This window comes from Colobus angolensis, unplaced genomic scaffold (genome assembly GCF_000951035.1).
Source record: "Colobus angolensis palliatus isolate OR3802 unplaced genomic scaffold, Cang.pa_1.0 Scaffold221, whole genome shotgun sequence".
Classification (NCBI taxonomy): Eukaryota; Metazoa; Chordata; class Mammalia; order Primates; family Cercopithecidae; genus Colobus; species Colobus angolensis.
This window is the reverse complement of record NW_012115389.1, coordinates 621,010-640,251: the sequence shown is the minus strand read 5'-3', so window position 1 is coordinate 640,251 and position 19,242 is coordinate 621,010. Positions and strand designations below refer to the sequence as shown.

Sequence of the window (19,242 nt, the reverse complement as noted above, 5' to 3'; positions counted from 1 at the left end):
TGAAAGTAATTTCCTCTGGTTATATGGTTTTATTTGTTGCTTTCTATTTTTAGTGTATCCTTGTATTTTGAGGGACAGTTATGTTACCATGAGGCTTGAAAATATCATCTTGTAACTCATTATTTTAACCTGATAACAATTTAACACTTTTTGCATAAACAAACAAACAAGTAAAAACAAAAACAAAAACTTTAAACCTTAACTTTGTCCCCCTACTTTTTAACATTTTGTTGTTTCTATTTACATCTTATTGTACTGTCTATGTCTTGGAAAGTTTCTGTAGTTATTGTTTTTGTATTGGTTTGCTATTTATTCCTTCTACTTAAAATAAGTTTAGATTACATACTAAAGTTATAATGTTATAATATTCCGTGGGTTTCTGTGTACTTACTATTACCAGTGAGTTTTGTACCTTCAGATGATTTCTTTTTGTTCATTAATGTCCTTTTCTTTCTGATTGAAGTACTCCCTTTAGCAGTCCTTGTAGGACAGGTCTGGTGTTGATGAAATCACTCAGCTTTTATTTGTCTAGGAAAGTCTTTATTTCTCCTTCATGTTTAAAGTATATTTGATGAAGAAATAGGGTAAATGTTTTTTTTTTTCTTTCAGCACCTTAAATATGCCATGCCACCCTCTCCTGGCCTGTAAGGTTTCCACTCAAAAGTCTGCCTACCAGACATATTAGAGCTAAATAGTATGTTGTTTGTTTCTTTTTTATTGCTGCTTTTACGATCCTTTCTTTACCTTTGACGTTTGGGAGTTTGATTGTTAAATGCCTTGAAGTAGTCTTCTTTAGATTACATTTGCTTAGTGTTCTATAACCATCTTATACTTGAATATTGCTATCTTTCTCTAGGTTTGGGAAGTTTTCTGTTATTATCCCTTTGAATAAACTTTCTACGCTTATCTCATTCTCCACTTCCTCTTTAAGGCCAATAACTCTTAGATTTGCCCATTTGAGGGCTATTTGCTGGATCCTGTGAGTGTGCTTCTTTGTTTCATTGTTTTTTATTCTGTATTATTTTGTCTCCACTGACTATATTTTCAAATAACCTGTCTTCAAGGTCACTGATTCATTCTTCTGCTTCATCACCTCTGTTATTAAAAGACTGTGATGTATTCTTCAGTGTGTCAGTTGCATTTTTCATCTCTATAATTTCTGTTTTATTATTTTTAATTATTTTAATCTCTGTTAAATGCATCTGATAGAATTCTGAATTTCTTCTCAGCATTGCATTGAATTTGCTTCAGTTTCTCCAACATGGTTATTTTAAATTATTTGTCTGTATGTCACACATTTCTGTTTCTCCAGGAATAGTCCCTGGTGGCTTATTTAGTTCATTTAGTGGGGTCATGTTTTCTCAGATTGTCTTGACACTTGTAGATGTTCATCTGTGTTTGAGCATTGAAGTATTAGGTGTGTATTGTAGTCTTTTCAGCCTAGGCTGGTTTGTATTTGTACCTGTCCATCTTGGGAAGGCTTTCCAGATATTCAAAATAACTTGGGTGTTCTAATCTAAGATGTATCTGCTTTAGGAAGTGCCTCAACCCCAGTAATGCTGTGGTTCTTGCACATTCACTGAGATACCATTTTGATGGTCTTTGACAAGATCTAGAAAACTTATCTGAATTACCAGGTAGAGACTCTTGTTTTTTCTGTTACTTTCTCCCAAACAAATGGAGTCTCTCTCCTTGTTCTGAACCATGTGGAGCTGGGGGTGGTGTGACACAAGAACCCTTGAGACCACTACTACTAGGACACTGCTGGGTCAGACCTCAGGCCAACACAGCACTGGGTGTTACTCAAGTCCTGCTGTAACCATTCCCTGGCTTTGGCCTATGTTCACACAAGGACTTGGGACTCTTTGATCAGCAGGTGGCAAAGCCAACCAGGCCTGTGTCCTACCCTTAAGTGTGACAAGTACCCCTCAGGCCCTGGGCATGTCCAGAGATGTTGTCCGAGAGCCAGTTTCTAGAGTCAAAAACCTTAGAACTCTATGTGGTATTCTACTGTACTGTGGCTGAGGTGGTACTCAAACCACAAAATGCAGTCCTTCCCACTTTTCCTTTCTTTCCAAAGGCAGAGGAGCTTCACCCTGTGACCAGAGCCACTGTTGGCCTATGGGAAGTGCTGCCAGACTACCATTGCTGTTCCTTTAAGCCACAAAGGCTCTTCAGTCAGCTTGGCATGAATGTACCTTGCCTGGGACTCACTCTTCAGAACAATGGGCTTAAAGCAGGCCAAGAAATGCCATGCAAGAGCCAAGTCCTAGAACCCCATGAACCTACTTAGTACTCTACCCCACTGTGGCCAAACTGGTATCTAAGGTGCAAGACAAAGTCCCCTTTGCTTCCCCTTCCCCGCCCTCCTCCCCCCCAGCCAGTTTTCTTAAGTGGAAGGAATCTTACCCCATAGTCACTATGGTTGGGAACCTGCTGAGTCTCACTTGAAGCCATGAAGTTCTCAGTCTCACTTAAGGCCCTCAGCATAATACCCGAGTATTGCTGCTGGTTTATTCAGGGCCCAGGGGCTCTTAATTAACAAGTGATAAATTTTTCCAGGACTAGGTTCTTCCCTTCAAGGCAGCAGGTTCTCTTCTGGCCCAGGGTGTGTCTAGAGATGTTATCCAGGAGCTAGGGCCTGGAAAGAGGGCCTCACGACAGTGACTGGGGCCATATCCTGCTGTGGCTGAGATTCAAGATGCAACACAAAGTCCCCCGCACTCTTTCTTCTCCTCTTGTAGAGTGGAGGAAAGGGATCGCTTTGGAGCTGTGAGCTGTGCAGCCTGGGGCTAGCAGAGGAGTGATGCCAGCTCTTCCTTAGCCACCACAATGCTCCTATAGTCCACTGTCTATTGGCCAAGTTCAGCACTAGGACTTGCCTGAAAGTTGCAGTCCTTGTGGCCTAGATAGTCTTTCGAGTTTATTTAAGGCCCCAGAGCCCTTTAGCCCACAGTGGTGAGGCTTGCAGGAACTCAAGTTCAGACCACTGGGATTAGTGATGCCCCTCTGGCTAGGACTGGATTAAATGCTCCCCACAGTTTGGTCCGGTTCTGTTTTCTGCTATAATAGGACAGCACTGAGTTCAATATGTCACAAATGTGACAATCTCCCTCTGCCTAGCACACAGAAACACTCTCCATGCACTGCCCACCCACTGCTGGGGAATGGAGGAGGGATGGTGTTGGTGATTCAAGACTGTTTTTCCTACCCCTTCAGTGCCTCTTTCTCTTTCAGTGATATGAAGTTAAAACCAAGTGCTGGCTGGGCACGGTGGCTCACGCCTGTAATCCCAGCACTTTGGGAGGCCGAGGCAGGCAGATCATGAGGTCAGAAGATCGAGACCATCCTGGCCAACATGGTGAAACCCCATCTCTACTAAAAATACAAAAAACTAGCCGGGAGTGATGGTGGGCGCCTGTGGTCCCAGCTACTAGGGAGGCTGAGGCAGGAGAATGGCATGAACCTGAGTGGAGATAGCACCACTGCATTCCAGCCTGGGCAACAGAGCAAAACAACAACAACAACAACAACAGATGCTGTGAGTGCTTACCTGATTTTTGGTTTTTATGAGGTGCTTTTTTGTGTAGATAGTTGTTAAATTGGTGTCCCTATCTGGGTGACAATTAGTGAGTCCTTTATTCTGCCATCTTGCTTCACCAGAAATCCAATATTATTTTCTTATTTGGTCTAGCTTATGAGTAGCCCTTCCCTTGTAGAGGTCTCCATGGGGCTTTGCTAAGCTCAAATACAGATTCACATATTAAACACTGCCCCCTTTAAACTCTGCTCTGCCCTTAAAATATTTGGATATACATAAGACTGACATTTTGTAAAGTAGCATATAAGCAACGTGACAACAAATTAAATGTTTCCTTTAAAAAAAACTGAATACTCTAAAATATGAATAAATGAAAGCAGTCTTTCAAAATGGTCATTTTGTAAGATTATCTGTTTCTGGAAAAACTTGCTGGTTTAAGAACTAATCTTGAAATTGCTTTAAAAAAATTCATAAACCTGTTTTTTGAAAATAAATTTCATTCACCTACACTACAGCTGAATGTCTTTCTTTAAACCACAAATAAAATAATATGAGTACAATGAATGCATAAACTTGGCTTTAATATTTCAAAAAAAAAATCAATTCTACCCTCAAGAAATAAAGACTTAAACACTTGCAGCTATATTAAAGGATATGTTAATATGCAAGGAAGCACAGTTCCAGATGAGATTTTCTAGACATGATGGATGATATGGTTTGGCTGTGTCCCCACCCAAATCTCATCTCAAATTGTAGCTTCCATAATCCCCACATGTTATGGGAGGGGCCCAGTGGGAGTTCATTGCATCATAGGGGCAGTTACCTCCATGCTGTTCTCATGGTAGTGAGTTCTCATGAGATCTGACAGTTTTATAGGAGGCTTTTCTCCTGTTCACTCTGCACTTCTCCTTGCTACTGCCATGTGAAGAAGGACGTGTTTGCTTCCTCTTCTGCCATGATTTTAAGTTTTTTGAGGCCTCCCCAGCCATGTTGAACTGTGAGTCCATTAAACCTCTTTCCTTTAATAATTACCCAGTCTCAGATATGTTTTATTAGCAGCATGAAAATAGACTAATACAATGGGCTATCATTAATAATTCTGTAGCCTCCTATCAGGAAATGTTTAGTCATGTACCCATGTACATTATATTCAGGTCTGTTTCCTTAAAAAGTAGTAGAATACCTGACATACTGTAGACTTCTGAGAGTTTCCCCTTGGTGTGCATTTACATTTAAGAAGAGGAGATTTTAACATATTTTTGAAGAAGGGCAAATCCTGGTTTTTGCTCTTGAGATCCATAAACTTGATTAAGAAAATAAAAAGACAGGCATTGTGGGGACACTGGGGATTTTAGAACTTTTCTTTTATGCCCAGAAAAATTTTAAAGATTCAAAACAGAACTATATCTGTCTCTTTAAGAATTTAAACCTTTTATAGTAAGGTATTATTAAGAATGAACTTCAAAGCATCAATTTACTTTAATCAATATTCTTACTATGCACTTGGACACTTACAAGGAAAATGAGGGGGAAACAAGTAAAATTGTAAGCTAAAAAAACAGAATAATAGAAAATATTCACAAAATACATGCACTGGACTTTCCCAGTAGCAAATTAATTTTTAGTACAAAAATTTTTTGTATTTTCCCCTATAAGATTTGGAAAGTACAGAGAGATTAGAGAAAAAAAGACAGTCTGGTCAAGACCAGACTGACCAACCTGGTGAAACCCCGTCTCTACTAAAAATACAGACAGATTAGAGAATAAATTTGGGTAATAGACCTTGTTCTATGTCAGTTTTGGCAATCTCCTCACTGAAAAGCGGAAACATGCTATGAAGGTGAGAAGGATTGAGCGTGATAAACACCATTAAAATACATGGATGGCTTTCATTGTTCTTACATGAAAACAGTCACAGAACAGATAAACACAAAGACAAGTTACATTAGTACTGCTCTATGAACCTGCAAATGGATGCAAATGAAGCCTAGACTATATAATCCAAGATAAGAAGCAGAAATTTCAGCCACAGAGAATCTAAGTGTAACTTAATTCTAAGGTTACCATGGAAGTTTGATTTTACATTTAAAGCAATCAAAAAAAAAGTTCTCTGATAGTTTAATCTCATCAAAAGCTCTGTGAGTAGTTCACATTTCTGTAAATCTCATTTCAAAAATGCAGTGTCCTACTGTCAATATGAAATATTGCTATTTGGACAATTTTAAATTATTATTTTACTAAAAGTGCTTAAAGAGAAAATTATCAATTAATTGCTTGGCACAGGTCATTAAGTTCTGAGATACTCTGTTGCATATGTCTAAAATACACCAAACCATGGAGTCTACACCACTCTCCTGGCAATCAGTTGCTACAGAAAAGACTGAGGAGCTGCAACATTCCATAACTGCCAGTCTATAATGTCAACAGAACCATTGTCTTACAGTGAGTCAAGAAATGTTTATTGGCTAGGTGCAGTGGCTCACACCTGTAATCCCAGCACTTTGAGAGACCGAGGCGGGCAGATCCTTTGAGGTCAGGAGTTCGAGACCAGACTGACCAAAATGGTGAAACCCCATCTCTACTAAAAATACAAAAAAAAAAAAAAAATAGCTGGGCGTGGTTGCGCACACTTGTAATTCCACCTACTCACGAGGCTGAAGCAGGAGAATTGCTTGAACTTGGAAGGCGGAGATTGAACTTGGGAGGCGGAGATTGCAGTGAGCCAAGATCACGCCATTACACTCCAGCCTGGGTGACAGAGTGAGACTCCGTCTCGGAAAAAATAATAAAAATGAAAATAAAAATAAAAATAAAAATAAAATGTTTATTAAATATCTACTATGTGCTAGAGGAAAAAAAAATGAGCAAAAACAGAGAAGAAAGAAAGAGCATGACAAATACAGGGAATTATAAGCCGTTCAGGATTCATGGTGAGCTAGGAGCAAACAGTGAGTATCCAGAAATGCAGCTAAAAGGGTTTGTCCTCAAGGACCTTATATGTCAGGATGTTTAACGTTATCCTGTACATTATGGGGAACCAACAATCATTGTCAGCAAGGGCACAGTCTGATTTCCGTTCTTTTAATCTCTTTTTGGCTACAGTGTATAGGATGAACATGTAGGAAGATAGATCAGTTAAGAGCTCACTGTATAACTTTGTATGAGCTGTAAAGTCTGAACAAGAAAAATGGTACCAAAAGGTAGAATCAACAATTGTGGTAGTTGAATGTGGGAAAGGCAGTGAGAGCAGTCTATGATTTTCTTTAACAAAAGTTTATATGATGCATATTGTGCCAAGGACTCTGGTAAGTGCTTTATTAATGAAGCTCATTTAACACCCATAAAAGTCTTATAAAGTAAGCACTACTGGAAACCCAATTTTACAAATGAAAAAATCAGGCCATCAATCAGCTGATTAAGTTGTTCATAGTCACACCAATTGCCTGTGATTGAAACAAGATTTTAGCAAGAAATGGGGTATGAGAATTTATACTTCTTTTAAAATTGTTTTTGGAGACAGGATCTCTCTCTATCGCCCAGGCTGGAGTGCAGTGGCACAGTCATAGCTTACTGAAGCCTCGACCTCCTGTGCTCAAGTGATCCTCCCACCTCAGCCTACCGAGTAGCTAAGATTACAGGCATGCACCACAACACTTGGATAATTTTTTGTTTTTATAGAGATGGGATTCTGTTATGTTGCCCAAGCTGGTCTCAAACTCCTGGGTTCAAGTAATCCTCCCACCTCTGACTCTCAAATGCTGGGATTACAGGAATAAGCCTCCTCACCCAGTTCAAAGTTCACATTTCTAACCACGGAACAGTGCTGCCTACCTAGAAAGTCAAGGAAGGCTGCCAGATTTTTGCCTTGGGGAACTAAGGAGATGATGATGCCATTAAGAGAACTATGTTTGGATAGGAAGGTGAAAATGCTTTGGGCTTGTTGTATTTCCAGTGCTCATGAGATATTTAAGCGGAAATGTCTACCAAAGTTATCTGTGTTAGAATCTGAAGCTTTAGAGAAACAACTGAGCTGGAGATGTAGGTTGGATCTGTCAGCATATAGGTTAAAATCAAGACAAGAATGACTTGAGATTACTTAAGAAGAACACGTTGAAAAGGTTAATAGAGAGAATGCTGGAAAACATCCACATTTAAAACACAAGCAAAGGAAGAAGAAAGCATTAAGATAAACCAAAAGAAATTGTCAGGGTGGGAAAGTAATTTTAAAAAATAAAGTTATGGAAGAAGATAATAAAGAATATCAAAAAGAGAGATGCTATAAAATAAAGACAAAAACACCAATAGATTTAACATTATGAAAGTCCCTAATGTCCTTGGAAATAAAGGCCAGATTTTAAAGTATAGAGGAGGAGAAAGGGAAGCTGTGAAAAACAGAGAGAAAATTGGAGGCAGGCCTTGGATTAGAGATGAAAATGTTAATAAAATGCCAGTTTTTAATGAAAATGGAATAGTCCCATGGAATTAACACCAACGAGTCTTTTATACAAAGGCAGATATGCAAGGGTTTGAAAACAGAGTTAAAGCACTGCAAAAGTGCTACCCCTACTGCTTTCTCTGTGACCCTTGGAGCATGAAGTTCAGGGAGGGGAGGATGAGAGAAAGAATCAAGGGAAAGGAATTACAGAGATAAGAATGCAGGTTAATACATTTTGTTTGTTGGTTTGTTTTGTTTTGCTTTGGTGAGTATTGAAGGCTATAATGCAAAAGAGTGATTTGCTCAAGAAGTGATTTTAGAAAGATTTACATGGCACTGGTACAAATGTTCAATAGAGTAAAAGGAAACAAAAGAAAGAAGGTGAGACATTTTTATAATGACCTAAATCAGTGCTTCTGAAAGTATAGTCTGTGGATTTGTGGGGTCTCCAAGACTCTTCGCATGGATCAACGAGGTTAAAACAATTTTAATAATAATTCTATAAAGTTAAATGGCTTTTTCACTATATTGCATTTTTGCATGAATGGTGCATAAGCAATCCTGAGTTCAACTGCTCATACCTTAGCAGGAATGGAGACAGTAACCCCATGCTGTACTAGGAGTCACTGTGCTCTTCATAGACGTGCACTCACAGAAGAAAAACATGAAATAAATTCTACTTTTAAAACTATAATTAATGGATCAGTAAAATGTATTAATTGTATTAAATCTTGGCCCTTGAGAATATCTCTTTAAATCTATGTACGATGACATGGGAAGGACACATGAAGCTTCTGTCACAAACTAAAGTAAGATGTTTGTCCCAAAGAAAAGCACATGCGTGACTGTTTGAGCTGTGAACTAAACTAACTACTTTTTCCATGGATCACTATTTTTATTTAAAGAATGACTGAAAAATAAACTACATTTATTCGAAATTCTGTGTTTGGCAGCTATCTTCCTGAAAATGGAAGAACTGAATGTATCGACTCAAGGAAAACTAAAAGTATCTATTACCAATGATTAAGTTCAGGCTTTCAAGCAAAGTTGGAACTTGGAAAATTGTCCCCCACTGGGAGCTTAACGGCATCTCAATATTGGAAGAAATTTCCTACAAGACCAGTTGTAATATGAACAAATGTAATTTGTTGCTATTTTCTAATGACATGTTTCACCATTTGGAAAGCGACATAATGCAGTGAACTAGTATTTTCTAAATGATCAATGCATACTATTACAAAACTACACAGGAATAGCAGATTAGTTCAAAGTAGAAGACAGATCAATAGATTTAAACGTGTCAAAGTACAAAAAATTCATTAATGTGTTTTTAATCTCCACATACCAACTAACCTTTAAAAAACTAGCACTTCTTAAGTCTGGGTTTAGTATTAAAGAAAAATATCCACTATTATTTGTAAAGGCTGTTAAAATAATCTTCCTTTTTCCAAACACATATATGTAATTGTAAATCCATATTTTTGTTCATGTACATCAGCTAAACAATGTATTGCAACTGATTGAATGCAGATGCAGATATGAGAATCCAACTGCCTTCTTCTAAATCGGACATTTGAAAGAATTATATAATGTAAAACAGTGCCACTCTTCTCACTAAATATTTTCTTGCTTGGGAAAAATATAGGGTTTCTTTTTCCTAGAAAAATATTTATGTTTACATGTAATAGGTGTGTTGTTATTTAAAATATAATGATAGGCCGTGCACGTTGGCTCATGCCTGTAATCCTAGCGCTTTGGGAGGCCCAGTCAGGAGGATGACGAGGTCCGGAGATCGAGACCATCCTGGCTAACACGGTGAAACTGCGTCCCTACTAAAAATACAAAAACAAAATTAGCCAGGCATGGTGGCAGGTGCCTGTAGTCCCAGCTACTCAGGAGGCTGAGGCGGGAGAATGGCATGAACTCGGGAGGTGGAGCTTGCAGTGAGCTGAGCACCGCTGCACTCCTGCCTGGGTGACAGAGAGAGAGTCTGTCTTAAAAATAAATAAATAAATAAATAAATAAATAAATAAATAAATAAATACATAAATACATAAATAAATAAATACATAAATACATAAAATATAATGATAAAGAAATGTTTTTATAGATCTCTCAGTTTTAATTTCTAAAGTGATAGACTGTGATAAAGATAACCTAAATAAGAAATGCTTTTTGGATCCTCAATAATTTAAAAACTTGTGGAGTCCTGAGACTGAAACATCTGACAACTGTTTATCTAATAGAAAGTGATAAGGGGCTGTACTAGGGTAATGGCAAACCTCTGTAACTGGAAATTGAAGAGCAAGACTTGAATAGAAATGAGGTTCCAGATTTTAGAAAGACATTTAGACTTATGTATCATTTAAACTAGTTGTTTTTGGATGAATTTTCAAAAGAGTTGATTTAGCTGGACCCTAGATACTACCTTCAGACCCTTAAAAGAATCAGGTCCTTTAAGGATGATTCTGTATTATTAAATATAGTGTATTATTTATGACAATTCTTCTTGCTAATTTCTAGGCCACATACAACAGGATATAAAAAGCCAAAAGACAAAGGATAAATTCTTTCATATGTATGTAATCCTATAAACCCTCTTTGAAGTTGATTCTCATATTTTTGCTTTACAGAAAAAGAAACCAAATATCAGGAAGTGTAAGTAATTTAGTAAGTCACAAGGAAGTAAATAGTTGAGCCTGGATTTTGAACTGCTATTTTTTTTTTTTTTTTAAATCAAAAGTCCACGGCTGTCATCCACTTTATTCTAGATGCCTTTGTTTTAGGTTTATTGGGTAGAAGTTGGTGTGAGGAGTTTTTTGCTTTCATTTACTGATTTATTTTTTACCATGCAAATAAAGAGTGCCTATTCCATTTTACTTGATAGGTATGCAGCAATCCAGTGATTGAGGGTAATATAGTATCACAATGCATTTGCATTCTCATTAGCTATACATATTTAAATGTTAGATAACACAGAAAAGATCTATAAACAAATGCATAAAATGCTCCTCCAATGAAACCTTGGATGTCCCGTTTTTCTGAGCTTCAAACCACTGTAATTGTTTCCTGCATAGTATTTATGCCTGTGTTCCTCCTTAATAGCCATTAATCACGTGTTCCATTAACAGCCACTCTCAACAGAATCAGGACTAAGCTATTAAAATAAGTGTAGGGTGATGGCAATCCTATGAATAACTAAGCCAATAGATGTTGAAATTCAAAAAAGGGAAGTGACTTTTAGCACTTTCCAGGTATTCATCCATGCTATGAATAAATACATTGCTTTGAAACAAATAATTTTTGTGAAAAATGTTGCATGATATGGATTTGATAGCAATGTTAAATCTAAATTGATAGATAATAAATTAGTCTTCCTTCAAGTAGAAAGCCTGGGCTAAGCAAGAAGCATCAACAAAAAGATATTTCTATTGTACAAATTACATATTAAGGCTCAATGAAATAAAAGATTATGTGTTTGGGATCAATACTGTATAAAATAATTATGTTTGTAATAAATTGACTCATTTATTTGCAGTCCATCTGCTTTTATGAGAGACTTGAATTTTCACAATAGACTTCAGACCAATTGAGTAGGAAATGAACAATTATGGAGGAAAGGGGGAATATACCAAAGGGAAACTCTGAAATAACAAAAGCTTGAAATTGAGGTGCTTTTATACTACATATTAAGTGGTATTAATTTATTATTTCTGAAACATTTTTTTATCTAGGTTTCTCAAGGCCATCAGTATATTTGAAAGAAAATTAAATTTGTTCTGCAGTTCCCTGAATTGTATATTAAATAGGGGGAAGATACCAAGATATAAATGTTAATACAACTTAAGGAAGGACATGCAATGATAACCAGAAGATTCTACATTCAAAATAGAAGGATAATAACTATCCTCAGTGAAAGATGATAAAGACCAATAGAAAAGGAGAAAATCAATCACAGCTGAGAATATGAAGCACAAAGTTCAAGTCTTTCTCTAGAGAGCAATTGCATTTTTCTATAAAACAGAAAAAAAAACTGTTTCTAGAAAAGGGCAATGGGAATGGGGTTGCTCTTCACCTATAATTCTAGAAGAAAAGGCATGTGGCTAGTCCATAAGTCTAGACATTTAAGTCCTGGTTGGTTAACAGACTATATTGAGTCAAAAAGAACAAAATGTCTTCATTAAGGTTTTCCCATAAAGACGTTTTATTTTCAAACTGTGTCATTAAAAAATCACCCAGATTATTTTATTAAATAGATAACGGCATAAAATATATGCTAATCATTTTTTCAATTGAATTCAAATATGATGCACATGCATATTCATATATATTTAATATACAAAGAAACACAGAGAGTGAGGGAGGGAGTCCACCATGTATTAAGTACTGTGTTAGTGAGCAGGCCTCCCTTAGGAACCTTATTACAGAGTACAAAGCTAGGAGAGTAAATAAAGTATATTGAAAAATGCATACAAAAGATGACAGAATCACCATTCCAAAAGATCTTGGTGGGTAAGAATCATGAACTGGATCTAACAAGATGTAACTTAAAAGTAAAAAACTATAGTGTTGCACTGAGCTCCCTCCAAAGCAACTATATATTTATAGGAGATGAAACACATGATTCACCAGGCATGAGAAGAAAGCTTCCATAATCAAAAACAATTGTATCCATCTTTTTAAACTCCAGCTCCTATCACAGCATCTGGTCCAAAGCAGATCTTTAGTATTTGTGGAACTGACTTGGACTGTGTTTTGGAAATCTTGTCATTGGTAAACCTAAGGAGAGTCTAGAGAACAATGTGACCAAAAAATAAAACTAAAAAAAAAAAAAAAAAAAAAAAAAAAAAAAGGGAGTTTCATTGTACTGGTAGAAAGATAAAGTTTATAATCTGGCTCAGTTTCTTTTTTGTTTTCTTTTTTGTTGTTGTTTTTTGGTCAGGGCAAACTTAGGTCATTATTTTTAACACTAGAACTGTAGTTTAAGAGCAGATAGACAAGCTGTAATGAGAATAGACAAGCAACAAGGCCACTGAAAGAACTCAGAACTACATCTTATAAGAAACAACTGAATGATACCAATGTTTAACCTGCAAAAGAGACTACTCAGTTGATTTCAAATGTATGACATATAATGGTAATGAACTATCACTTATTAAGCAATTACTATTGCAATGTATACTCATTTAATCCTACTAACAGACATGTGAGGTGAATATTACTAGCCCACCCCCCCCCCGCTTTTTAACTAATGAGAAGACTGTCATCTGTAAGGTAAAATAACATGTCCAAACTCATAGGGCTACATAATCAAAGCTGATTTATAAAACGATTTGACTCCAAGATCAGGAATTATTACACTGTGTCTTGTCTTCCACATGAACTAACCACAAAGGAACTGAGTGCATGCAGACAGATTTCAGCTCAATATAAGAGAATTGTTACATTAGTCATGGAAGAATATATTTTAAAGTATTTTTGTTAGTCTCTAGGAAATCTCTGTAACATTTTATTGTGTAAATTATACCCTTTAATGTAAGAGGATAAAAATAATACTGAACATTGGCAAATCGCCTATGATTAATAGAGTTTACCTATGAGTTATCTGCTTCTAAGATAAATGCCTAAAAATAATGTTGGAATTGAATGTTCCTTTCAAGATCTTCCCTCCCTGCTCCCTGAGAGTGCAGTTAATTTTTCAAGACCAACTGGGGACATGTATTTTCAACGTTTGTGGTTAAAAGATATATACATGCACAAAAATATACATGCACAGAAATGAGAATCACTTCAGAATTGGTGTTAACTTTAGGGAAAAAAAAGGCCAAGAACTTACTCTTTGTAACTACAAATTTATTTCTAAAATAGAAGCACTCGTGGATTTAGAAGTAAGGTATAAAATTCAAAAACGTATCCATGTTTCTCAAGGACCTTGTTGTAGGCCACTCTAATTCCATACATTATGTGACTTTTCCTAGAATTTTTACACTAGAAAACAGGCAATGCAAATTTTGTTTGGTTTTAACAACCTTCTTCTCAGAAGCATATGTCTATCGAGGAAGTCTTCAGATAACAAGGACAAATAACTCCTAATAGGTCTATGAGATTTAAGGTGTGAAAGATCAACATTATCTTTAGTTGACTTTACTGGATGCCACAACCTTCTGATTTCTGTAACCACTTCTTATGCCTCTTCCTCACTGAGACAAAATCAGAGGTAAACAGGGATTCACCCTAAGAGAAATTGGGGAAAATGAGGAACAGGTTTTCTGCACAAAAGTTTATTTGTTTCTCATTTCTTTTTCAGAAAATAGAGGATCGCTGTTGTCCCCAACAGGTTTGTAGGGAAGAAAATTGGAGAAACATTATTACATTTTCTTAGATGTTGGCAACTGAGGGAACAAGGACTGCAAAACAAGATTGTGTGTCCCCTGTTCCCAAATAATCAAAATTGGCAATAGGGATGGAGGAGCATTGGGGTTTTAGGGTTGTTAGGGTTTCGTCAAGCCAATGTATTCCCTGCCAGATTTTAAGGAGAAAAAGGCTCTGGAAAATGGAGTGATGTTAGCCCCCTTTCTTATTTTTCGCTGCTGCCAAAAACTAACTCTCTCTCTCTCCCCAACCCTTCTCTCCATCTCCCTCCCTTAGATGTGTTTGCACAGAAGAGTGCCCAGTGAAGAGACCGACTCCTTGGATCGCTTTGCGCAAAATCCACCCCTTTTCTCTCCTCCCTCCCTTCCAGCCTCCGAATCCCGCATGGCCTTCCCTCCCCTCCCGCAGCGGTGCGTGGCTGGGGATGAGCCTCTGTGAACTACTAAGGTGGGAGGGGGCTACAGGCAGAGGAGAATGTCAGATGCTCAGCTCGGTCCCCTCCGCCTGACGCTCCTCTCTGTCTCAGCCAGGACTGGTTTCTGTAAGAAATAGCAGGAGCTGTGGTAGCGGCGAAAGGAAGCGACTGAGGCGCTTGGAACCGAAAAGTCTCGGTGCTCCTGGCTACCTTGCACCGCGGTGCCCGGCCGGCCGTCAGTACCATGGACAGCAGCGCTGCCCCCACGAACGCCAGCAATTGCACTGATGCCTTGGAGCACTCAAGTTGCTCCCCAGCACCCAGCCCCGGTTCCTGGGTCAACTTGTCCCACTTAGATGGCAACCTGTCTGACCCATGCGGTCCGAACCGCACCGACCTGGGCGGGAGAGACAGCCTGTGCCCTCCGACCGGCAGTCCCTCCATGATCACGGCCATCACCATCATGGCCCTCTACTCCATCGTGTGCGTGGTGGGGCTCTTCGGAAACTTCCTGGTCATGTATGTGATTGTCAGGTAAGGAAAGCGCCAGGACTCCGAGCGGAGGATTCAGCGGGTCAAGGGAGTACAAAGAGACACCTAATTCCCAAGGCTCAATGTTGGGCGGGAGGATGAAAGAGGGGAGGTAAACTGGGGGAACTCTGGAGGCGATCACGGACAGTGATTGCTATTTATGTGAGGAAATCTACTTTTCTATTTTTTCAATTGATAAAGAAGTAATCCAAAATTTCAGGAGCAGAGAAGTTGCTTTGGTTAAAACTACAAAGGTCTAGGGGTAGGGGGGAAGTTATAGGGTAGACTTAGAGCTCTTCCTTATACTGAGCAAAGAGGGCTCTTGGCAGAGTACTACACTCAGTCCCTCTGCAGGAGCTATGGAAAGAGTAAGTTGTGAATAATGGGAGAGAAATTCTAGTTAGCTTTCCCAAATTTGGTTGGGGCTGCGGTGTGTGTGGGGGGGAGGGGAGAGAAGTCTTCTTAGTTGTTTTGAGATGGACCTTGGCAACTTTCCTACTCCTGCTGGTTTAGTACTTCCCTGTACTACAACCCCACCCTTTCTTCTCCCCTACCATAACAGCCCTTACCCATCTCTTCCTTTCATCCTGAGGCAACACTAGGTAGAGGAAGTTTTCCTTGCGTCTCTCCATGGTAGTTTTCCTCTGTTGTAACAAACATGACAGCTGTGTTGCGTAGACCAGTTTGCCATTGGTAGCTTCAGATCGCCTAAGTCACAAACTGCATCTGGAATGGGTAGGTTGGTTCAGGAAAACTGCAGGGCATGGCTGTATTTCAATGCCTCCACAAGTTGGAGCTAATTAGGAATGACCAAAAGCATCATAATTCCACATTAGAAACTGCAGAAACGCTTACACAGGAAGTTTTGATGGGTGCTCTAAACAAAGTATTCTTATCAAGTAAAATTAATTCAAAAGAGTTGTGGTCCACTTTCTGTTTACCCAGATGTTCCAGGTATATTTGGCAGAGTGTGGAAGCTCTCAATATTGATTGAGATTGGTATTGATTGTGTTGGTGTTGATGTGTATATTCAAATGTATATTCAAATACTATATGTGAATGTGAAATGCCATATATCTGTTTTTGTTAAAGAAGATAAATATTTTAAGACTTTAAAATAGCTCCTAAATCGAGGGTTTTTTCTTTTTTAACCAGGGGTATGTGTATGTAGGTAACATGGCATTTTCATATTTAGTTACAATATTTGTTTCACCTATTCAGCAAGTATTGCAGATTTCAGTGGAGCTCTTAAATCATTTAACAATTGTTCTCTCCAGTATCCTTTCATTACCAAGGTGCTGCAAATTGCTTATAAGCAGTTCTTTCTACTCATCTGTATGATTTCTTTAATTAATGATTTTTGAAGAGTAAAGCTAATTTCCCTGATCTTTTGATGAGGAATAAGATAAGTATCGTCTGTAAGAAAAGAGCACCATCTATTGAGAGGAAGGCTAACAACAGAAGGAAAAATGCAAGAAGATCAATGGAAGAATTTATTTTTAAAAACATTTACTTTAAGTAATTCAATACAATGATTCGCATTAAAGATTAAAAACCAAATTTCATTCTGCAGTTATGACAATAAAAGTTCTAATTAAAGGCCTGCTTTGTGAAGAGAAAATATGTTTCTCATTTTTTCTAAAAGAAATTCATAAAATCATACACTAATCAAGCTAGAAGGGACTCTAGAGATTATCTATGCTAAGTAAATAAACTGAGGCACAGAAAATGTAAATGATTTTCTCCAAGAACAGATAGTTCATTAATTCAGTGCCACTGAATCTCTCCTAGCTAACATAATTTTATGTTTATTGTTCTGGCAAATCATGATTTGAGTTAACTTGACTATTAGGTTGACAGAGTGAGTTGATACAGCAATAATAACTTGGGAATAACAAATTATCCCCAAATTCTGTATGAAATCCTGTAGGAAAAAAAGCATGAAACAAAAATTACCAAAGCATCTAGGAATCCTGCCATCTGAAACATAATATTTTATTCCTTTTTGTTGCTTCTTGGTATTTTCCTTCCTCATTTTTCTACACTTTAGTTTATGCTTTGCAATACAGAGAGGGCCAATAGAGTGGCAACTGGCTGTGAAATAAGCAGATTGGTCTTATTATTCCAGTGTAGAAGATGTTGTTGGTTGGGTGAGTTAGTTTTAAAGGCATTACCTCTGGCCTCTTGTTGACTTGGAGAAACATGGTGACAGTGCATCTTACTGAGAACATGATATTATGCTTTATTCTTGGTACTGAAAGTTCTTACAAAATGCAGTACTATTTGAAAGGTCATCCCAAACACCCACCTGTGGCAGGGTGGGTTTTAATTGCAGGGTTAGGTAACCCTCTTGGAATGTGACTGTGAAACAGAAAAATGGGCAAGTTAGTGACAGATGAAGTGACAGGGAAGGCATCTGGGGATTGAACCAAGTATGTCTATTTAGCCGAGAATATTTAACTGACTGTCTGCAGGCTGCAGTGTTTAAACTACAAAATGATCAGTTCAGGGATGTATTATCCTTGCTAATAGGCTGGATATAACGTTGCATCTATTAAGTATTGAGAAGAAGTGCTCACTTCCTTCTCTATTTCCAATTCAACAAATACTATTGAATGATCAAGTAGTTGCAGTTTTCTGATTACATTAAGGTAATAATTATTAAGATGTTTTAGTCCATTGAGTGAATCATGAGGCTCAGACGACTATGACAACAACAACAACAAAAATAACTGCTAACGCGGATGCTGTGATTAACTCTTTGGCTCTGTTTGTACCACCATCATCATCATCCCTTCATCAACAACATTATTAAGTAGTATAACTTAAATGAGATTCTTAAACAGGGCTGCTCTAAGGAATACAAGGGAGGAAAGAAGAAACTGTAATATGTTCTAAAGGTTTTAAATCCAAATGTTAAGTCATAAAAATGTTATCAGTAACCATCACCTGAAAGCTTTTTTTGGTTTTAAAGAAAACTAATGCTTGCAGAATAACTTTATGAAAATTACCACAAAGATTTTAGAAAATATGATGAAAATATTACAAAAAGTAGCAACCACTTAAAATGGGATGATAGTATTTCATTGTCAAGAACTGTAAAGAAAAAAAATCAAAACGAAGAGTAACAGCAACCAGAGATGTTTCACTTTTTAAAAATATTTAATAACTGAACCAAACTATAGGATTACCCATAACTGCAAAAACTAATATAATCTCAGATGTGTTTATGTTGGGAGATTCTTTTTCCAAGGTTTGTTCATGTAGTTATGAACATGGTATGTACAGACACTGTTGAAAAGTGGAGGGCTAGAAACTTTGAGATCTCTGTGGGCTGTGTAAACCATCCTTACAGTAAATTTCCAATGAAGAGTGCCGAGTAATAGTACCCTCATTTGTAAGATTATTTCTTAGTGTGGTTAGATAAATTCTCAATATAAGTAATTATCAGAGAAGAGCATTTAAATACGTGCAAGATGTTATTGTCATTTCTCCTTCTTAAGAAGTATTTCTGATTTTAGAAAAGTCCTGTGAGCTTATACTTGTTCTATATACCAAATATTTGATTCAGGTTTAAATTTAAAGATGATCAGTTATACTTGATTGGAACAGAAGTACAAGCTTTTAAACTTAATCCAGATTTAGGTAGGTAGAAATTAGTGAACAATAATGTTTTATCTAATATAATGATTATATATGTATATATATGTATGTGTGTATATATAAATTCACACACACATACATATATATTTGAATCAATTTGAATGCATATGTCACTAAATATGATCATTAGTAATTTGCATAAGATAAAAAGATAATAGTTTATTTAGAAAGCTCAAATATTAATAAAATTCCCTTTTTTAAAACCCACAAAATACCCTAATTAGAGGATGGATTTTAAATGGAAAACACTAAGTAAAATTCAGTTCTCAATTTAATGGCTTACAT

General features: G+C 37.2%; 1 protein-coding gene across 7 annotated transcripts in view; it reads left to right on the top strand.

The window, feature by feature from the left end:
* OPRM1 (opioid receptor, mu 1) overlaps window positions 1-19,242 on the top strand; it is a 120,126-nt gene that overhangs the window by 15,932 nt on the left and 84,952 nt on the right. For 4 of the 7 annotated variants that reach the window (XM_011943733.1, XM_011943734.1, XM_011943732.1 and 1 more), the window contains exon 1: window positions 14,566-15,297. The exons of 2 other annotated variants lie outside the window; for them this stretch is intronic. In XM_011943733.1, coding sequence (XP_011799123.1) covers window positions 15,008-15,297 — 290 coding nt within the window. In that variant the 5' untranslated portion in view covers window positions 14,566-15,007. Of the gene's footprint in view, window positions 1-14,565; window positions 15,298-19,242 lie in introns of those variants that run through there. One more of the 7 variants, XM_011943740.1, reaches the window with a different exon arrangement.